The sequence below is a fragment of the Tachypleus tridentatus genome, chromosome 1 (genome assembly GCF_004210375.1).
Source record: "Tachypleus tridentatus isolate NWPU-2018 chromosome 1, ASM421037v1, whole genome shotgun sequence".
NCBI classification, from domain to species: Eukaryota; Metazoa; Arthropoda; class Merostomata; order Xiphosura; family Limulidae; genus Tachypleus; species Tachypleus tridentatus.
In genome coordinates, this window is record NC_134825.1 from 137,069,687 (window position 1) to 137,091,276 (window position 21,590).

Here is a 21,590-nt window from a genome sequence, read left to right on the forward strand (position 1 = left end):
ATTGACAGAAGACTTGAAAAGTTTAGATATTGGTATTAAAAACTATTAGGTGATGAAGATATATTATCTGTGGGGAAACAAGACAGGAGCATTCCAAGATGAAAACAAAGACCCAGCATAAAGAAATCTCTTGGACTATGGTTTTGCTAAACTGCAGTATTAAAGTAACTGATTATTAGGCTTTCTTTTGAAAAATAAGTTATCAGAACATAAATTTGTTTGTATTCAGTGAAAAGATTTAATCAAGGTTCTCAAAGGTTGGTTGTCCTTACCTAAAAGAACTGATCAAGTTTCTTTGACAGATGTAAAGGTTTCACCTAGACAACTAATCTTTGAAGAGAATGTTATAACTAACATGAAAAATGAGTGGAAAGTGTACCACACAAAAGACGATTTAGAAGACATAGAAAGAGTGGATCGTTTCTGGAAGCAAGTCTTCTCAAACAACCTTTACAGTGGAAAGAAATTTATTTTTTAATACAAATGTTGTCAACAAAATCAGGTTTGCCACTGGAAAGAAAATTAAATTTTATAATAACTGTAAAGGCCATATAAATTATCAGATCCTGACAAGCTTTAGCCATAAAATTCCACTCAATAGGAGAGTGTTAAAATATGATAAAATGGTTTATAGCAACTATAAACAAAGAATGAGAGAAGAACATGTTGAAAAAGAGACAAAAAAGAGAAATGGTTGAGCTTGATAAAAAGAGGTAAGAAGCAACCAAGAAAGAAACAACACAAATTATCAGATGGTTCTGTGGTCAAAATATTAAATTTTTTCTTCGTGTTACTGATCTTTGGAAACAGACTTGCAGAAAATGTAAGTTGGGTGAAGGTGTGATGATTCTGAAAATTATTATGTAAAATACATAGTTTTTGATTGTTGATAAATATACCAACACGTTTTGTAAAACCTTTATAATTTATTTTGTTGCTGTTAATTGTGTACTTGTGTCAAAAATTATATCTATGTTATATGAGTAATTGATTTAAAACTTATTGCTATTTTTTTTGTTATGTATCAGTAAACTTAACTAATATCATTATTCTCAAAACATTAAATTCTTACTTCCATGATTATTTATTTTCATCTAACAATTTCACAAATCCAACTACATGGTATTTCATTAATTCATGTAAGATTATGATAGGATAATACTTTGGCATTTAAAGCTGTAGTTTTGTGCTGAGCAAGTGGTTACTCCAACCAGAAGTATTTTGTAGTTGGAAATGTGTTTCAATTATCAAATATTTCTTTTTATTTTGATTTTCCACCATTTTCTCTTGTTATAAAGTTTATTTAATCTATGAATGGATTCTTCTGTATGGTATATTAATGCTCTGTTCTTCTGTCAGAAAAAAATGTTGGGCCATCACCGTTGATCAGGTTTTATGTTGATAACAGCTTTTCAACTTTGCACTGATGAAATTACCATAAGAAATCAATTATAAGCCCTAAATTGCCTTTGTCCAAATGAATATCACAAACATAATAACTGAATAATAATTAAATCAGAATGAAAATTTTTATAATTGGGTTTTCACCATATTCATGTGTTTTATGCAAAAATAATTTAGATGATGCTAGCATTCAACCCACTTTAAAACTTGTCATAATAATGTGTGGTGATGAAATATATGAAGTTGATCAAGAAGTTCCATTTGTTTTTATTGACAGTGCATCAGCTGTTGGGTATAAACAAAACAAATATACTCTTTTATTTATGTTTTATAATTAGCTAGCATTATTTAAATTGATTGTTGTTATTTTTATTGTGTTCTTTTAACATTGATTTGTTGAGGTTCTCAGAATTACATTAATTTTAACCTCAGGTACAAGATAGTTTCATTTTCAGTTTATCATTGGGCAATGAAATATTGTTTTGAGCTGTGATAGTTTTAAATAGTGCAACAAAAGGGTTGTTGTTATTTAAATAAGAAAAATGAAATGTGATACCTACGAGATTTCTTTCAGCATAAAAATTGTATAAACCATTACTAATATAAATTTGTATGCTTAAAATTCATTATACACAATTATTGAACGTTGTCTTTGAATAATGTCAAAAGAATAAAACAAAACCAGCTTTTCTGAAATTTTGGGAAATAGTTACTCATATCAGAAATCAAGAAATTTTTTATAAACTTTGTTTGATTAGTAACTTTTGTTAATGAAAAGTTGTTATGACCAAGATATACCTTTTTGTTTTCGTTTACAGTCAACCACTGGTTCATTCTATTTTATATTAAGGAAAGTCTAAGTTTTAATTAAAGTTTTATAATTAACTAGTATTCATAAGAATGATGTGTACATTATTATTTTTAACAAGTTCTTTTAATTGTGAAATTTGTCAACATTTTGATTAAGATTTATGTTTTATAGACATTAAGGAAGACATTTATGTAATTTTGTATGAGTAGTCAAACTTTGCATTGATCAATCAGATTTATATTCTTGCCATTGAAAAAGCACTTCATATATTATGTTGTTACTAAAATTTATGATTATGTTGTTACTAAAATGCGTACCTTTACGAAGTATCAATGAATGTATAAGGAAGTTATTTCATGCTTTGCTGTAAACAAGAATGAAAATTTTTTCTTTTTTTCATAGTGTTTTCTTTTCATGTGAATTAAAGGAAAATAAAAATTTATAAATGATTTTGCACTATTTATTCCATTATAATGAGGTGTGTATTAGCAAGGTTTCTGTATATATTTAAATATATTTACTTTATATAGTCTCAGGAGGAAGTGTGTGACCTTCTTCATGCAGCACCATTTCAGAACATCTTACCTAGGCCATACTGTAAAGGTAAGCTCATTACATTTATTCATTTCTGCTAAACCAGATTCTCTCAAATCACTTTCTAAACAACAGTTGTTTTGTGTCATACATTTTGTTAATGCATTGTAATACATAACATTTAATGTATCTAGTGTAGATGTTATTGGAGACTGCTATGGTAGGTTTCTATTATTAATAATAATAATAATCATTTTAACTTCTTATCAGAGTAAGCTAGTTACTTGAAGTCAAACCAAAAATCAGCTTGTCATTTGTATAGCTAAATAAATATACATTTCTTATATTTCTATTTGTAAATATTAGGGTACGTTATTTAGTTAGTTTGGGAACCTCACTGTAAATGATAACAATATTTTTTACTGTAAATCCTGTAGTATCTCATGAGATTTGGCCAGCTTAGAAAATTTAGATCAGTCAAATATATATACTAAACTAACAATCCAAAACAATCTCTATAATAAAAGCTTATACTAAAAATAAAACTAAGAGATTAATAAAACTGACTATGTTAAACATTTAGACCAATACTATTGATGAAAGTAATTATAAAATAATATGATAATATATGGAATATAAAACCTTCAGTATTGTGCTCCTCAGTTCCAAAAGTTTACATCACTTGGTACTTGCACTTCTTGACAATGTGTTACTAACATTCTTCCTGCCCTTACTTCCTTTTGCAATTCTAGTCACAATCACTCTTTTGTGTAATTCAAATCATTACATATATTATGATAACTGCATGCTCTGGAAACTGTATCGCTGTTCCAGTAAATGACGCAACAAATTTACTCATGACTCACTAAACCTTGCAATTAAGTGCATATTAACCCTCTAACAGAATTTTAAGAGAAATGTTAAGAGTTTTGTTTTATAAATTTTCCCAACTTATTAATTACTTTATTTCATTTAATATTTTTTTCAACATGAATGCTCAGTTATTCACTCTTTAATAGATTGTTTAGGCAGAGATGAATGGATAGCAACTGCCTGTTATAAAAACACAACTGTAGAGGACAATGTTTCAAACAGTCTCCACTTTTTTTCTTCAGGTCCAAATGGGTTTTTTAAACTAACTCTTGCCTTGATAAATAAAGTTAAATCATCTGTAAAAATGCAAGATGTAAATCCTATAAACCTTTTCAAAGTGCCATAGTATTAATAAAACTTAATTAGAACAATTGTGAATATGGTAGTGAAAGTAATAAGCAACAACTAATGTAACTTAGCTAATAACTGTTATTTATTTCTAGTTACTTTAGTTAAAACTACTATTGTAATGGTTTCTGTTGTTAGACAAATACCTCTTTTATTATTCAGAAATAATAATGTAGTCCACTTATTGATAACAAAAGAACAATTTTTTTGTGGATAATTTACAATAAAGTTTTAATCAGCACTAACAGAACAATACCAAATTTAAATGGAAATTGGTTTTGATATTTCATGCATTTTCTTTAGTTCAATGTTTGTTTTTCTCCAACAAATAAATGTTGGGCTGAAGAAGATGGCTGCTATGTCAAAAAGTTAATTTCCATTTAAATCCATTTAAACTTTGTTTTGTTACGTTAATGTTGATTTAAACTTGTTATTTACAAGCAACAGCTTAACCCTCTCTGTCCAGCCATCATTTACTGTATATGTCGTGAGGTTTCAGTGATTTATAGTGAAATATTTGTTAAACTGCTTTAAGTTATAACAGCTATAACTGTTATAGTTATCTATAACTATAGATATAGTTATCTATATCTATACTATATAGGTAACTATATAGTATCAATACTATATCTAGACCAATACTATTGATGAAATAGTAAACCTGTAAAAGGTTGATACTTTATATCAATCTATATAAAGTTGATACAGATTACATGCTATATGTTATCTATAGCATCAAATCATAGCTTATAGTATGCAAGTTTTAAGTTCTTAATTTTATAAAGCAGAATTTTTAAAAAAACTAAATTTCCCCTAGTGTAAGAAATATGACTTCTTTTGTAGAATTCTTTTCTCTGCTTCATTCACCACCCCTCCATTAAGTATGAATTTTAATATAAATTATTCACTGTAAAATTGTCAACACTCGGACAAACCATATTTTGTGTAGCCTTTAATTCAAATAGAAAATTAGACTCCTCTTGCCACACGCACCTGTCATATGTTCTCTTTCAGGATATGTTAATAATTCTCTCTTATGTTTAATTCTATATTATCAATGACAAACAGAAATTGAAGGATTTTATCTATCAAATAAAATATGTTTTTTTCTAAGTGAAATATTGCCAATTTTCTCTCAGTATAAGCTTCATTCCCACAGAAAGGATAACGACTAGCATAGATTAATTTGTAATTTATTTTGTCACAAAGTTAGAAAGCAGAAAACTGATAATTATGGGACATTGTCTGCTTTTTACGTATTATTTAGTGTTTTTTGGTGTATTATTCAAATAAAAATTTAGTGCATCACTACCATTAGTATAAAAATGTAGGGTTAAGTATTATCAACAGTTGACAGCAAGAAAAAAGGCCAAATGTATATTTTGTTTCATGTTTTTCATTCATATTCTGTATTTATAGTAAAAATAACTAAAATGTAAAAATAATGATCTCTTTACAATAGATTAGGTAAAATAAATAACATTTCATGAGGCATGCACATGTACATCTCTTGCTTAACAGTTAGTTTACAATTTATAATGGTGTGAATAGTAAAGTACAGTTTAAAGGACAATAAAATACAAGTATAAATAGATACATACTGTTACGAGTTTCATGTTACACTCTGAAGTCATTCTAGAAATGAAAAAGGGTAATTTAGATTTTATTTCTTGAGATCAGTCAAATTGACCAAATTTTTACAGAGTTTAAGGTTGAGAAAATACATAAAATATAAAGTTTTACTGAAAACAATCATTTGAAACCTTTAAAATCACTTTTCACTTGACCAGTAAACAAAACTGTTTACTGTTCATGAACAAATTTATTTATTTTTTATTTTAGTTTATTAAAAATACTTCACTGAAAACGTGTATGTCAAAGGCATATAATGTTTACTGAAAATCTGCCAAATTTGGTGAAGATATACATATGGTATTAAAATTTAGTAATATCAAAACTATAAAGACTAAATAAGTACAAAGAAGTCTCATTGTCGGTCAGATTTACCAAACCCGTTTTGATAAAGTTAATTCAGAAATAAAACTAAGCAGTCACTTATTTTTTAAATTTCTTTTATCTAAAGCTTAAACTCATAACTGGCTAACATGCATTTACTTATTCAGTAATTGATTTATGACAATGTATCAGACTCAATAAGTAACTGATGGATTAACTCTGACAAATTCATTAATTTGTTCAGGTTTTTTTTACTACCCCCCAAAGGATTTTATAAATATTCTAAACATATCAAATCTAGTTTAGATAAATGGGAAGTTTATGGGCATCACATTTTGCCACTGTGTCTTGCCAAAATTCACTCTAATAAAAAAAAAAAAAAAACATAGCCCACAGCACTACTATTTCCATGGATTGTAAAGCTCCTTGAAAAATCCTAATACTAAAATAAAAGAACAATACAAATCAATTTTAAATTTACATAATGAGTAGTAAAAATAATATTTACAGCTTAAAAAATTATTTGTAAATAGATGCTTAAGTCACTATACCATTAATTAAATCTGGGTCTAAAGTGTCCATTCACCAAATCCTCTTTTGGTGATTTTGTTTGCTGTGAATTTTATGGCTTGCCATTTTGTCATTGGGGTAATTCTGTCTATTCAAATGATCACATGAACCCACTAGTGGCATCATGCTGGGTGATACTGGTGAAGTGACAGTGACATTAATCTCGGGCACATTCAATTTTCTTCTGGTGCAGACGAAATACAATTATGATGGATGATCCTTGGTTTGGACCACTTGTTTGTTGGATTCTGTTGTACTTTTAGGTTGGTTGTTTCTTTATCCTGTGTGCTTATCTTATTTGTTACTTAAATCCAATTTTTTTATGGTGTAATGGTTGTATAGTGTATGGGAATATTCAGATTATAACTATGATGCTATTTGAAACCATGTTAACCTCATATCTGTGTCTGCATAAAGTCAGTTCCAAATGTATAGCTATCCTCGATGTCACTTGTCCATACATCATGCTAGGTAGAGTTTTCCACAATGAGAGTAACTTCCAACTTAATTCTTACTAGAATTTTATGACCCTCAGCAATTTGCATCCGTCTTTCTTCCTAGAGGCTATTTACCACCTTTTATTACTAAATCACATTAAATAATTGTAGCTGTGTATGCTAACACTATTTGCTCTAGATTTCAGAAATTTGTTTTTTGTAACTCTGATGTTTAGTATATCTGCAGCTGGGATATACTCATTATGAAATTGATATTTCATTCTTTGGAAGCTATAATACTCACGAGAAAGATGTTTTGGTGTTGTTGAAGTCCAAAACATAGAAACATGCTATTACTGTTAAATGACAACTTTAAAATATTAAAAATGGATATTCTTTTTATGAATGCTGTAATATAGATTTAGGTGTAGACTTTATAATTTTTTAATATAATTATAACTATTTAATTTTAATTACAAAATTTGAAATGTTTTTTTTTGTATAGCTCACTTTACTACAAATAAAGATCAAAGCTTTGAAATAATTGGATTAAATTGTCATTGAGCTACTCATAATGATCTTTAATGTTTAACATAATTTGAAACACTGATGAATCCTGTATTTGAAAAATGTTCAACATAAATACTCCATCTAGTGAGCTTTCACATTTATTTATATGAATACAAGTATTGTTCTTCAAATATGTATTGATTTTTGTGTGTTGGAAAATAATTATATTTTCAACAATAGTAGAAGATTCAACTAACTTATACATGATGTAAACTTATTGCCAAAATTAGTTGTTTTTTTCTCATTTATCTTTTTTATTTACCTTACATGAAAATTTGTTTGTAAGTGTTATAAGGTAATGTTTATTTTCATCAACACAAATTCAGTAGTGTTGTGGACATTTGTAGGGAAAACGCATGGAATGCTGTTAATTGTACAGGTCTTGTACTATTTTACATAGTGATGTTTTTATGCAAAACTGTTTAGGATGAAAAAAAATAGCATTTATAAATTAGTGTATCTGCCTATAAGATTTCCTTTAGCTTTTCATGGGTTTTCACCACAAATTTTAAGAACATTTTATATGTTCATTCTAAGTATTTGAATATTGTTATCTCAGAAGTATTTTAAACTGATATTTTGTCATATTTTGGCATTTATTTAGAGTAATTGATAAAGAAACAAGTTGATATTTTAATTGCTGAACAATTACAAACAACTTTGCTCATAAGCAAAACAATTCATTTGTCAGTTTTTTTAATACTTTTCTGCCTGGCACAAAAATATGACTTTATTTTTACTGAGAACTTATCACCTCTTGAAAATATATTATTAATTACTCGATTCTTGAGTACTTCCCTTAGTTATTCTTCAGGATTTTATAGAAACCTTTACAAATGAAACAAAGATTTGAAAACCTCTTTGGAGAAGTTTAAATGTGATTGGATGGAGCAAGAATTAGACTATTCTGTTTTAAAAGAGTATATATGTTTAAAACAGTATATATGTTTAAGAGAATTTTTTCTAGTTCTGTAAATCTACCATTTGTCATGAATTGTGAAAGCATTTGTGTGTTAAACTGTATCTGTTTGAAAGTGACAGAAGTTGTCTTCAATGAGCAGACATCAGATAACTTGAGATAAGGTAGATAAAACTTGTAAACTGTAGAGATGGATTGAATGTGTAACAAAGAAAACTTTACTGAAAGTTTAAAACAAATGTACAATGTTTGGGAAAGGTTTTGTCATCATCAGGTTTAAATAGCTTATTTAAAGTCAGTAATATATTATATACACAATACAAAGCAAAATCATCCCATGACTGGAGATTGCTTTTGTCATCATCAGGTTTAAATAGCTTATTTAAAGTCAGTAATATATTATATACACAATACAAACCAAAATCATCCCATGGCTGGAGATTGCTTAAGGCATAGTAAAGATTTCTTTTGATATTTGGTTATTCGTATGAAATTACAGTAATTTTATTTTTAATACATATACTATGGTTTTATTGAGTTTGTAAATATAATTCTTTATTATGTTCAAATGAACTTATCAAATCAGATAAGTTTAGTGTGTATGGTAAGTGACTACAAATATTATGAAGACTCGAATCTTTATTGAATATAATTTTTATGTTTATTATATTCAAACAACGCAATTATGGTATGCTTTAAATAAAAACATCATTGCCCTTATCATGAAAGTAAAACATGTTTTTGTTATTTAATTATCATTTTCTTTGATTTTTGGAAGACTAGTGTGAGATTACTGCATATAAAAACAAATAATGGCAATATCTGTTGGTATTTAGTCAACATTAATGATTTATCTGCCAAGTAGGAAATACCTGTAAGTGTTGTGAGAAAACATGTTTTTCACAAATGCACAAATAGTGATTTTCAATAAAGGTCTGTCATATGAAATTAAAATTAATTTGAAATTACTTTAAAAAAATCAGTATAAAAGAAAATAGGAGAATCAGTAGCAAATTCAAAAGGATGTAGTGTAGTAATGTATAGTAATGTACTAGTGTAGTAATGTACAGTAATGTACTAATTTAATTTAATTGATAAACATATATCACTAATTATCCTGCTGTAGTTCAGGTTGCTAACTTTAATAGCCATTTATTTTCTGATTTGTTAGTAAAGTGTTAGGTATGGTGATTATATGAACCCCACTTTCTTACTTCCATCCAGATAATTTAGCAGAACTACCAAGTTTGTTAATTCTGACTAAACAACTGGATGTTACATTTTCATACCTTATGAATACATTTAGGCAGGAAATATTACTTCCTGGTAACATGATGTGCAAGCGCTTTCCATGAATTACCAAAAGAAATATGGAGAAAAGTTAAATTCTGCATTAGTGAATCTACACAAATTTGCTTTTTAACAGTTTGGAATGGATAGTAATGAAACTGGTGTGCTTATATGGCAATTGGTACATACCAGCAGCTTGAATCCATCTGGATAGGTCCATACTTCATACTCCAACAAAGTGGTCAACTGTCATACATGTTACAGTGGAAATGAGGCATGCCAAAATCTGTTACCATGCTGAGAAGCTGCATTTAGACAAATGAGTTAAAGGAAGATGAAAATGACACCTCAGTGCTATACTGACTCACTTAACAAAAAAGAAAGAGCTGGAATTACATATGTAGCTGTCTATAGTGAGCAAGATGAGGAAACACTGGGGTTAGAGGCAAGTCACCACTCCAAAAGTTATCTTGACCACTGACAATGACCTTTTGATTTGGATGGCTAAGATTAGACAATCATCTAAAACATGGACAGCTGGAGCTAATAGATGTAATGCTTAGGAGGCCAACATTTTGCACATATGAAGATGTGTTCAGATACTCAGTTGAAAGAGTGTTACAATTCCTTGCTTAGCTTAAAAGGTGGTATGGTAAAGTACAATGTATGGACTACGTCATTAGACTTTCGCAGTTGTGGTAGTTTACTGATTGTAAAACTAACAGGAAGAAAAGGCTTCTGCAGTCTTTATTTTTCTGACCTATTGAGTGAGATATCGTGTGGTAACTGCTTTATTATTATAAGCTAGAATTTGCATATGGTTGAAAAAATTCTAGGACTGAAAAGATATTACGGTACTTGCCTTCTGAACCACTCAATTAATTTTCTGAAGAATTTCAAGAGAATCGCTCACTTGATTTAGGTGAGTGGTGAGAACTCTATGGAGCAAACCACTTACTCCTTGCTAAGTTTTTTTCCTATGTACCTGGAGAAATTATAGTGATTTATATGCATTGAAGGAATTGGGTTTCCCCTGAGTATAAGTTGACACAGAGGACTAACAATACAAGTATTAGTCCTGACTGACAAGAATCTCAGCTTAAGTATCTTAGTTATGTTGAATTCTATGAGTAACTTTTTGTTTTGATGCCTGAAGTGAAGAACAAATAGTTTGATGACTTCTAAAGGGTGGTACATTATAGGGCCATAACTATCAACACAACTTTGGAAAGTAACTTGAAAAGGTTTATGAAAGTAATTTGTACAGGATTTGAAGGGAGTCAGTTTTAAAAAACTAGGATAAGTTGAAATTTGTAATAGTGATATAAGCAAATATGTTTATATAATCATACATTAATATTATTTTCATTAATGCTAGTAAGAGAATGTTCTAGTTTTGTCATTAAAACATATGGTAGATAATAAATATTTACTGGAACGTTAAAATTTAATATGCCATGTCTGAGAGAAGTATTAAATTTTAAGTGGAAGAAGGTTCCTAAAGACAGAGAATGTTTGATTTTATATATGGCCATTTTCTGCTTTTAGAGAAAGAAGCAATATCATGGCTAAGTGCCATGTATTTTCAAATATATTCTGTTTTTTACAAAATTATCAATAATTGTTTCTAACATTTGCTGTAGGATTATTCTAACCATTAGAAAGACAGAGATGCCAACCCTATGATTTGAGCGTAATCATTACAGTTTTGGTGTTTACATTACTATTATATGCTCATACAGACAAATATTACGACTTGTTGCAACTCCCAAATTATTATATATTATATAGGCCTATACAATAAAGTGATAAATTGTTTCCCCAGGGTTTGAAAGGGGTGAAAAGAAAATTTCTTGTGAGATACAAATAAATTTTGATAATAAATAAAAGACATAGTCCAAATGGCTACTTGAGATAATTATGTTTGTGCTTGAAATAATAAAAAAAATATTTGTATCTTCAACATCTACCAACAGTTTGGGTGCAGTGCTTCTCCATACCGGGTACGTGGAGGAATTCATAGTTGCGTCATCAGTGCTTGTCAGCGAATCAGCGTAGATGGGTATTTCTCATTTTTTAAGCGGCATAGAAACACCAATGCGATCATTCACAAGATGGAAAAAAAGAGGCCTCATTCACCAGATTGTCTTGTTTCTGCAAATCTAAAAGGACTAAAACTATGAATAAAAAATTTAGGAAAGAGTATAGTACAATATATCTAGTCATTGCATCAAAAGTCAGTGACAGTCGTGTTTTGTACAGTTTGTCACATCAAGTTTTCAGTGGTGTATGGCAGGATAAACGATTGTTCCAGACATACAAAACTGGCATCTCACCAACAAAAGGCTGAGGCGAAGACAAAAGTGATGCAGATGACATTTATGAGAAAGAATTCAGAATATGAAAAAGAATTTCAAAATAATTTTTTTAAATTTATTTATTAAATACACAAAACACAGTCATAAATGAGCAATCTATAGCAGTAATAAATAATGATAGTTATAATAGTAATATAATAATAAACAGCTTAGAGACATTGGTCAGGCTTAGTAGCCACAAATGATAAAGAGCTCTGTCTATAATCATTACGCTCAGTCATTTGAAATAGTTGGCATCTCTGCACATGCACACATAGTAGGTTTCACTGCCATCTAAATTACTTAATAAGCCACAGTTTTTAAATTTTTTACATCTGGGTTTGCTGATATCCAATCTCGTATAGTCTTCCTCTATTCACATAATTGCATAATTTTTGGTCAATTTATCTTTCTATTTGGCACCAGTGCATGGTTTTTATGTGCCATCCATTTCATGTACAATGTTTTAGTTACTCTGAAAGGGTAGTTAATACAAACATCCAGTGACTTAGTCAGAATTATTATTTATCAGCTTTCTCTTCACCAGTTTTGTGTTGTCCTCAAAAGCTGTCTAACACAAGTATACTATGTAATTTGGAAATAATGTCTGCTCAGCATTCCCAAATGTACCTAAACCAGTCTTTAACTAGTGAACTGTCCATTCACCTACATTTCTGTACCATTCTAGTGTCATATAGCATATTTTTCTTAAGAATTGTCTTTTATTTAAAAAATTGTATAACTTTTTTCCATCAACTAAAATAAACAGCATTACTGTGCACTCTGATTTTTGTTTCCATCTATTCTAATAAGTACAGTTTTCTTCCCTTGAAATACTCACAGTAGTGCTTTAGTTATCTCAAAATATACCAGTCTGGTCTGCATTTTCTATATTTGGCAACAGGTATGAATGCTGCTGCTTCATGTAAATTATGAAGACACTGAGCAATTGTTATGCATTTCTTAGGGAGAAACCATTTCTTTTGGAAATCATTTCATCTACCTTTAACTTGCCTAGAAGTCATTATTCTTTCAGAGTTCCTTCTAGATTTGAGATGCTCTTCATGCACTTTTCTTTTTCCCTCACCCAAATTGTGGCCTATCTTCTATGTAAATATTAAGTTTCTTCTTTTTCTAGGAATTTTGTCTTCTGTCTACAAAAAGTTTTCCAGTTTTTACTACTTTGCTAGAGTAATTATTTCTCTTTCTTCTAGTCTCAAATACATACTTCAGTAATGTAATATTTTGTCTTCTTGTTGCACAATTTCTAATAACTTCCGCTTCTCTCACATCTTTTTTTTTTTCCACTCACAGTCAAAGAATGCAAATGATTCATTCCACTTGTTTGTTTAGTGGGACTTGCACAAAGGAATGTGTCAAGTATTTACTGTCATTAATTGCTAATTATTGAAGTTCCTTTTAACAATATACTTACTTGGCAAAAGTAACTGGAAATGGATTTCCAATAGTTTTTTAACCATAAAAAAGTAATGATCACATAAAACACACCCTAATGTTGAAAAATAGTGGACTTTTAGTACTCAAGTACATACAGTAACTGTGTGTATGTATGATTTTATATGTTTAATGTAATTTTTGTATGTGTATGCATGTGTGTTTGTGATCTTTGTTAAAATGCTTTTCTGTACATACATATTGTTTCATTATTTAAAGGTACATTAATGTCTCAGTTATTTTATGATAAAATATATTTTCTTATATTTTGTATTACAGCTAAGCTAAAGGATTTTTATGTAAATTGTACTATGCTGTTTAAGGATTGTGTGATTCATGTTGTACACATTTAAAAGAGTTAGACAAAGATAATATATATTGAACATGTCGTGTTAAAAATGTAAAGCTAATTTATTTTAAAAATTAAGATTAATTGTCAGCTTGCAGGAATATCATGCATTTTCTGCCTTTTTATTTTAATGCAAAAATTTTCAAAATTATTTAATTGTTCTAAGTATGTACAATTTAGCATAATATGTGATCCAATAAATCATTAAGTGGATTTCATTTTAGAGACATTTTTTCCTTCTGTATAGTTAATACCTGTTCTGTTGGGGAGGGAGGAAGTATTGCCGTAATGCTATATATTTTGCAGTAACATAGAAGACAGAAATTTCCTTCACTGGTTGGGCAAATGGTACCTCATGGTTACAACCTTCTCAATATTTAATGCAAAAGACCAGTCACATGGGTAATGCTATTTGATATGGATAATTTCAGCATCTTCTGTTATGTGAGAACATTAGATTTAAATAGTTTACATGAAATCTCAAGTTGGTTGGTTGATGGGACAGGATCTTGAGAAAGAAAATCTGTTGATCAATTCATGATTCCAAGAAAAGGATTATCTAGGGTCCAGTGTAAGCACACACACAATTTTTTGTGTGTTTGAATAAAGATTTTGCTTATTTTGCACTACAAAATGTGGCTTTTCTCTCTGTTTATTAACCTAAACTCAGTCATGTTAGATCAGTGGTTCTTAACCTTGTTGGAGGTACTGAACCCTGGAAGTTTCGTACTTGCATTCACTGAACCCTTCGTAATTGGAAAAATAAAATATGATTTTTTCAAATTCAAAACATAAGTAGATATTTTATTAGTAGACAAAATGAACCATGCATCACTTGCACACAATATTACTGTGTTCAAAGAACAAAACCAACAAAACATGAATTTCACACAAAAACATAACTATGAATATTTACTGCAAATCAATGTGACTTTTGCTGTTGCCTTTCAGAGACAAGTTCAGAAATGTGCAGCTTCACCTTAGCAAGTACCACTCTCATATCATTTTTGCAACAAAGTCTGTACCTTTTCTTTGTTTTTATATCTACCATCCTTGAAAAGGATTGCTCGCAAAGATACATTGTAACAAACGGTATGAGTATCTCAAGGGCTTTCTTAGCAATAAGAGGGTATGCTACGATTTGATTTGGTGACATCAAAACGTTGAGAGCATTGTTGTTCTAAAAAGTTGCTGTTGAACCTGGCTCTGCTGAATTTCAATGATTTTGTCGAGGTATTCATCATTGACATCTGCTGTTGCAACACTAAACATGAACGGCTGTCTCACCCATGCTGGAAATAACTCTTTGGTTGGGGAGTATCTGTTGAGAGACTTTGTGAGCTCATCTAAGTGCATGGAAATTGCTTGCTTCAGTTCCCTGGGTACAGAAATGTCTCCGATTTCAGACACATCTTCGATCTTACTTACACAGTCGTCCAGCAGGGGAAAGTTTGTGAAGTTATCATTCTTTGTTCATCATTTCCATAATGGTAGCTTTTTTGAAAAGTGTATGTGTCTTTACTTCTGCCAAACCCCTGAGACTGACTCACCGAACAGCTGGGGTTCGATTGAACCCAGGTTAAGAACCACTTTTAAATATGTAGCTTCTCTGAGTAATTTATCGTGTCAGTCTTCATGTACAGCAGACTTAACTAATATTCTTTGAGGAAATTAAACCTTTAGTTGTTTTTATTACCACTGTTGTCAATGGCAATACTTCACAAGTAAGTAAATAATGCAGTGTGTCTAAGTTATTAATATCATTAAAAATGATACTAATTTGTTTGTAATAACATTTGTCTGTAAAAGAGGGATTTAGTTCCAAACAAAATTATTTCAGTTAATTGCACTATTTATCAATTAAACTCAATGCATTATGTACACACGCTGTTGTATTGAATGACTGTAATTATTCATTAACTATTATCATATACAGATAAAGTAGTTACATTAATGTAACTGTATTATCTTTGGTTTAATTTGATAATAACATGGTACTATGGAAGAAATTAGTTGCTTTTGAAAGCAGTATTATCTGATAATTCTTACAATACTAAAAATGAAGTACTATTTTAACTACATGGCAGTATGCCAAAGACAGTAACACAGTGATAAATAACATTATTCAGTCTTTAGTTATATTATTATTTGTCAATACTAAGGCTTCATGAAAAATGTGATTATATATCATTAGCAAATACTCATTATTAATTTCTCTGTCAAATACTTTTGCACAATGGGTATAGCTTTCATGAGTATAGTGATATAGTGTACTTGATAAAAATGACCATTCCCAGTTTGCCTCTGAAGAAGAAAGGTACACCTTTCAAAAGTGCTCAGATTATATCTAGAATTCTTGAATATACATATTTTTTTACCATCATGAAAGTAATATAGTGTACATCATCTTTAATTATAATCAGTTTATATTGTTGAATGGCACTTCTAAAAAACCTACAGTATAGAAAAGTTTCTTAAATTATAAATTATGCAGAAGTTTCAATAAGTTTCATTGATTTCTGTTTAGATGGTGAAAAACCAGAAACAAAACTAAAACGACTTGAAGCCAAATATGCTCCTTTGCAAGTTGTCACCAACATTGAGCGGTTTGGGACTCATAAGGTAATATTTTCTTAAACCACAGTAGTTCACTGTAGCATCATGTGAATTCTGTTACATTATTGTTATTGCAGTGTGTTACATATGACTAAAAAAATTGATAAAAACACTTATGATGACAAATAAAATATTGTATTTTGTACTTAAATATAACTATATGATAGCAACAATGAATAAAGAAAACTATAAAATCATTATGCAGAGGCTGAGTACATTATATTAAAATAGTTTTATAGCATCACTAAATTGTTACAGTCTATGTCCCTATACAGTTATGCTCTGTTTGACAATACTTCACTGGACTATTTAAAAATTAATTCACCTTAAAACAATTTTTCATTACATGATAGTGAAATAGAAATGAGATTATTTTTCTTGCTTATGAAATGTAGCTGGGTGATTTAACCAGTTACTTGTGAGCAGCTGTTACATTCATTAGTATTGCATAACTTTAATCTGTTAACAAAAACTACAGTCAAGTTTATTAATGCTATTAAAATAGTATTTCTGATTATCCCAACAGTTTATTTGTGGAGTGCTATGAAATTAATTTCTTCTAGCATATACTATACTAATATATATATATATATATATATAGTTAAGAAACTGCATATCGGGTACCATGACAGCTATCTTATTTCATGATTTCTAAATTTTATCAGTATGTTTGTTCAGACAGAATCCTCATTGCATGACCTTGGTACAAGTGCATGGGAATTCTGAAGAATGACATGTATTCTCACCCTGGTTCATTCAGTTGTCAACAGGGATATGTAAAGCATTACCATAGTGTTGAAATTTACAATATGTAATGGCATGGAAGAATTATCCCTATAAAATGAAAAGAATGACAAAGTATTGTCATCCTGATACTTTGCATAATACTGTACATATAAGTTGATTGTCACAAAAACAGTCAACTCAGTCTAATTGTTAGTTATGTCTGCAGCTAATTAATCAGAATAATGATGAAACTGATTGCTTTGAAAAATAATCAACTAATCAAAATTAGTTATTTGGATTATTGTTGGTTGTCAAGAGGATAATCAACTAACTGAAATTTGGGTTTCTGGTTGTTCCAACTATCCAAGTACTCAAAATATTGCTGCCATGTTTCTTTGATGTTAAGCAAAAATCTTTATAATGGGGTGGGTTAGGAGGGTCTCAAGTTCAATTTCAGTTTCTTATGAACTTGCCTGACTGATCTTCATTATTTCAAAACTACAAAAACTTGTATACCACTGTTACTGATTTTCAGTTACTAACTAGAGAAAAAGCACTGGCTGGCAACATCCACTGGTAACTTTCCAAATATCAAATAAAATGCTGATTTGCTGTTTTCTTTTATGTTATGTTAACTTATAACTTTGTAACTATTATATAAGTAACTGTGGATATAAAAGAATGGTTTGGATTCTCCCATCCATTTTTTCAGAAGTAAATTGCCCTTCATTAGTGTTGTTATTAGAATGCATGAACCTATCCTGCCCATTCTTTTCCAAAATTAATAACGCAATGTTTTGTAAGTGGGTTGAAAAGTGTGGAAATGGCACAAACCTAATTATTTTTAGTTTAATAGCATCAGTAAGAAACATAAGCTGTCTGTTTTACTTTGATTGGGCTAAAAATTACCATAAAAGCTTAAGGAGATAATTCTAAAATCAACACAACTGGAGTTTACAGCAATCCATTTAAGTCCTTAGCCAATAACAAATTATTTCTAAGCTAATTCAAGAATATGAACATCAACAAAAAATCACATTTGTAACTTTTTACTTTCTTTTTGTTAAATTTACACAACTGCTTAATTTACATTTAACACAAGAGTTATGGTTTAGACAGCTATAAAACACAAGTGTTAAAATGAGTATTTTTAGAAGTAATAATTTATTGCAGATTTGCTTATGTAATTTTTTTCAAAATCATTTATTTTATAGTTCATAGGTTATTAATTGATGTCATGTTACTTGACCATTCTAAGTTTTTCTTGTTGCTTTAAGTAAGTATTGATACATCATAATGTCTTATAGTTTGTGGAAAGTTCTAGGCTTTGGTCAGGCAATATATAGATAGCCAAGTTAGTAAAAGTTAAGATGTTAATGAAAGTAATAGTGAAGTTAAACTCTGTAATTGTGAGTTTAACCATAAAGAGCATAATGTCTCATAGTTTATAGAGAAAACTAAGCCTCAGTTGAGCAATACATACATACATATTATACCCACATGTGTATAGGCAACCAAGTTAGTAAAAGTTAAGGAGTTATTGAAAGTAAAGTTACAATGTTTGATTGCAAGTTTAGCTATAAAAAATGTATAATGGATATCTCTGAAGTCAGAGTGTCACATCTTGTATTATAATAACACAGATAGAGAAGAATAATTTGTCTTTTCAAAGGGTATGTTAAAGTTATTGAAACTCCCCGTGTGGACTGTGATGAGATAATTATTCAATGCTTTGTATGTAGTTGTGGTAACCAACAGTTATAGGGGTAACTTTTTAGTGAGTGACTTGGTCTTGTATTATAACAGAGATTGAGAAGAAGAATTCATCTTAGTAGGTGGGTTTTAAAGTAATTTAACCAGCCTGGATAGATTTTTAACATAAGGGATAATTATTTAAAACTCTGGATACAACTATGATATCCAATAGTGTAATGAATTTTTGTACATATTTTTGACTTGTTTTGAATACATTATTTTAAAACAATTGGATTGTGTGCTGCCTGTTTACTATTGAAAGTTATTGCCTGCAGTTCTATAAAACCTGGCATTTGCCTAGACATTCAAGATCATGCAGTAGTAAATTATGAAGAAACAAGACATGAACAAGAGTGAGAGTAGGCCTTTGTATGCATAATTGTAGTGTGATGAAAATATTGCAGAAATTAGTCATGCTGCATAACCATGTCAACTGCATTTGATGAATGATTTAGGCTGAAAGATTGCTATCTGCTAGTTTGTTAAACAATGACAAGAACAAGGTCAGCAACAAAAGAAAGGGAAGGAGAGATAGAGACGATAGGTAAAATGACTAAAAGAATAAAAAGAAAGAATGAATAAGACAAAAAAAACACAAAGAAGAAAATGAGACAAAGGAGAGGCTGGAAATAGAAAAATAAGAATACAAATTAAGAAAGAATAAAAAGAGAAGGAGAGATAAGAGAATCTGGAATTAGAGAAAATAAGAGTGCAAACTGAGATTGCCAAGTTTACCCAACAGAACAATGAATCAGGGCCAGCTGACCCAATCTGCTCAAATTGGACAAACAGAAATGTGACATAAATGTTTTTTGTAGAGATATGAAAGATTTGCTCAAAGTCAGAATTGGGACAAAGGCAACTGACTGGACAGTTTGTCTCAGTCTCCTTCTCACAGGAAAAGACCTACAAATATATGCAGGTGTGTTGTCAGAAGATGCTATGGATTGTGACAAATTAAAAGTGGTTTTGCTGAAATTACATGATTTTACAGAAGAATAGTTCAAGGAAACTGTATTTTAGTTTGTGGCATGTCTGTAGAGATACTAAACTAGATGGACTGACATGGCCATATGTAAAAGTAATTTTGAGGTGCTGACAGATCAACTGATATGTGAACAGTTTATATTCACTTGCTTCACTAATATGTCAGTGTTCCTAAAGGCAAGAACACCAAAAGGCATGGATAGGGTGTTCAAGCTGGCAGAACAGTATATGAAAGCCCATGGAGAGAGTATAACTGGCAAGTTCCAAGAATATCCTGTTAAATTGGAAACCAGTGATGATTGACCAAGATCACGTCTACGAAAGATGACAAAGGTTAGCAGACAGAAGGGAGAAGAAATGCTTTGTTTATAAAATGGGACACATTGCAAAGGAATACAAGTCAATTACCAGCAAGCAACAGCAAAATTCTTAACATAAAGCAGCTGGAGCTATTTAGAAAGACAATGCTAGTAAAAAAACAAGAAAAGGATGACTGTCACCATAGATGGTACTGTCATAAAAACAGAATCAAGAAAACATGTCAGATTCACCACAAGAAAAAGTGCCATTTTCATGATTGATTAGAGCATATTACAAATATTAGGAGGTGCTAACAATTCATCATATGCAAATATGTGAAGGATATATTAGAGACAAGAAAGTGAAGGTTTTGTGAGACACAGGGAGAACCAGTTTAGTACCTGAAAATCAGATGACAGACAGTATATGCCTGTGTGTATGCTAATTAATGGAACTGTGAGAAAGCTTCCTATGGTAAAAATAAAGGTGGCTACTCCATACTGTATGTGAAACCTTGAGAACATGTGTAAGAAGGCATCAATATATGACTTGGTAATTGGAAACGTGTCAGGTTGTAAGAATTTGGAAAAACTAGAAAAAAGAAAACTGCTGAAACAACTGAAATCATCAAAAGAACAGGCAAGATATCAAGCCTTTTAAAGTTTTTAAGAGGGACATCGTAAAGGTAGGTTCATAAGTGCTGAAGGAAGTGCAGAAGAAAACTACTTCACTGCAGAAACAGATTAGTGCCCAAGAGAAAGAGGAACAAGATCTACTCTGTCATTATACAAATAGATCAGAAAAGATGTGTCTTAGGAAACATAAAATCAAGATGAAAATAATAATCCTATCAAGATGAAGCTCTTCTGGAACACACAAAGGAACTGTAAATGTTGGAGTTGACTATATGAAAAGACTTAGTATATGAAATAAGAACAATCTTTGTATATAGCAAAAAAATATATTGTAAATATTTCTCTTGAAGAGGGGATATATCTGGAAAAAAATACTTTTTAGTGTAGGTGATATTCATTTATTTTGTGAGTTAATATTTCATTAATGTGTAGTGTGTTTTTATAATAAGAGAATTAGAAGCAGACAATAGTTGAATTTTTTTTTTTTTTGTAAGTTACTGACATTGAGGATTTAGAAATTTCTAAAGTGGTAGGTGTATAAATAGTGGCAAGCATATGAATAAGAGTGGAAAGATAGCCAAAAGTGAAGCCAAGTGAAAGAGAATTTCATCCAGAGAAAGGTTTGAAAACATAAAGTTTACCTTTATAGAAATGAATAGTGTAAGAGTTGATGGGTTAAAGTGAGATTAACAGTATTT

The 21,590-nt window shown here is 30.0% G+C and overlaps 1 protein-coding gene across 2 annotated transcripts in view; it reads left to right on the forward strand.

The window, feature by feature from the left end:
• Cyfip (Cytoplasmic FMR1-interacting protein Sra-1) overlaps window positions 1–21,590 on the forward strand; it is a 203,359-nt gene that overhangs the window by 154,390 nt on the left and 27,379 nt on the right. For both annotated transcript variants that reach the window (XM_076454172.1, XM_076454181.1), the window contains exons 24-25: window positions 2,746–2,818; window positions 16,401–16,495. In XM_076454172.1, the coding sequence (XP_076310287.1) occupies window positions 2,746–2,818; window positions 16,401–16,495 (168 nt within the window). The remainder of the gene's footprint in view (window positions 1–2,745; window positions 2,819–16,400; window positions 16,496–21,590) is intronic.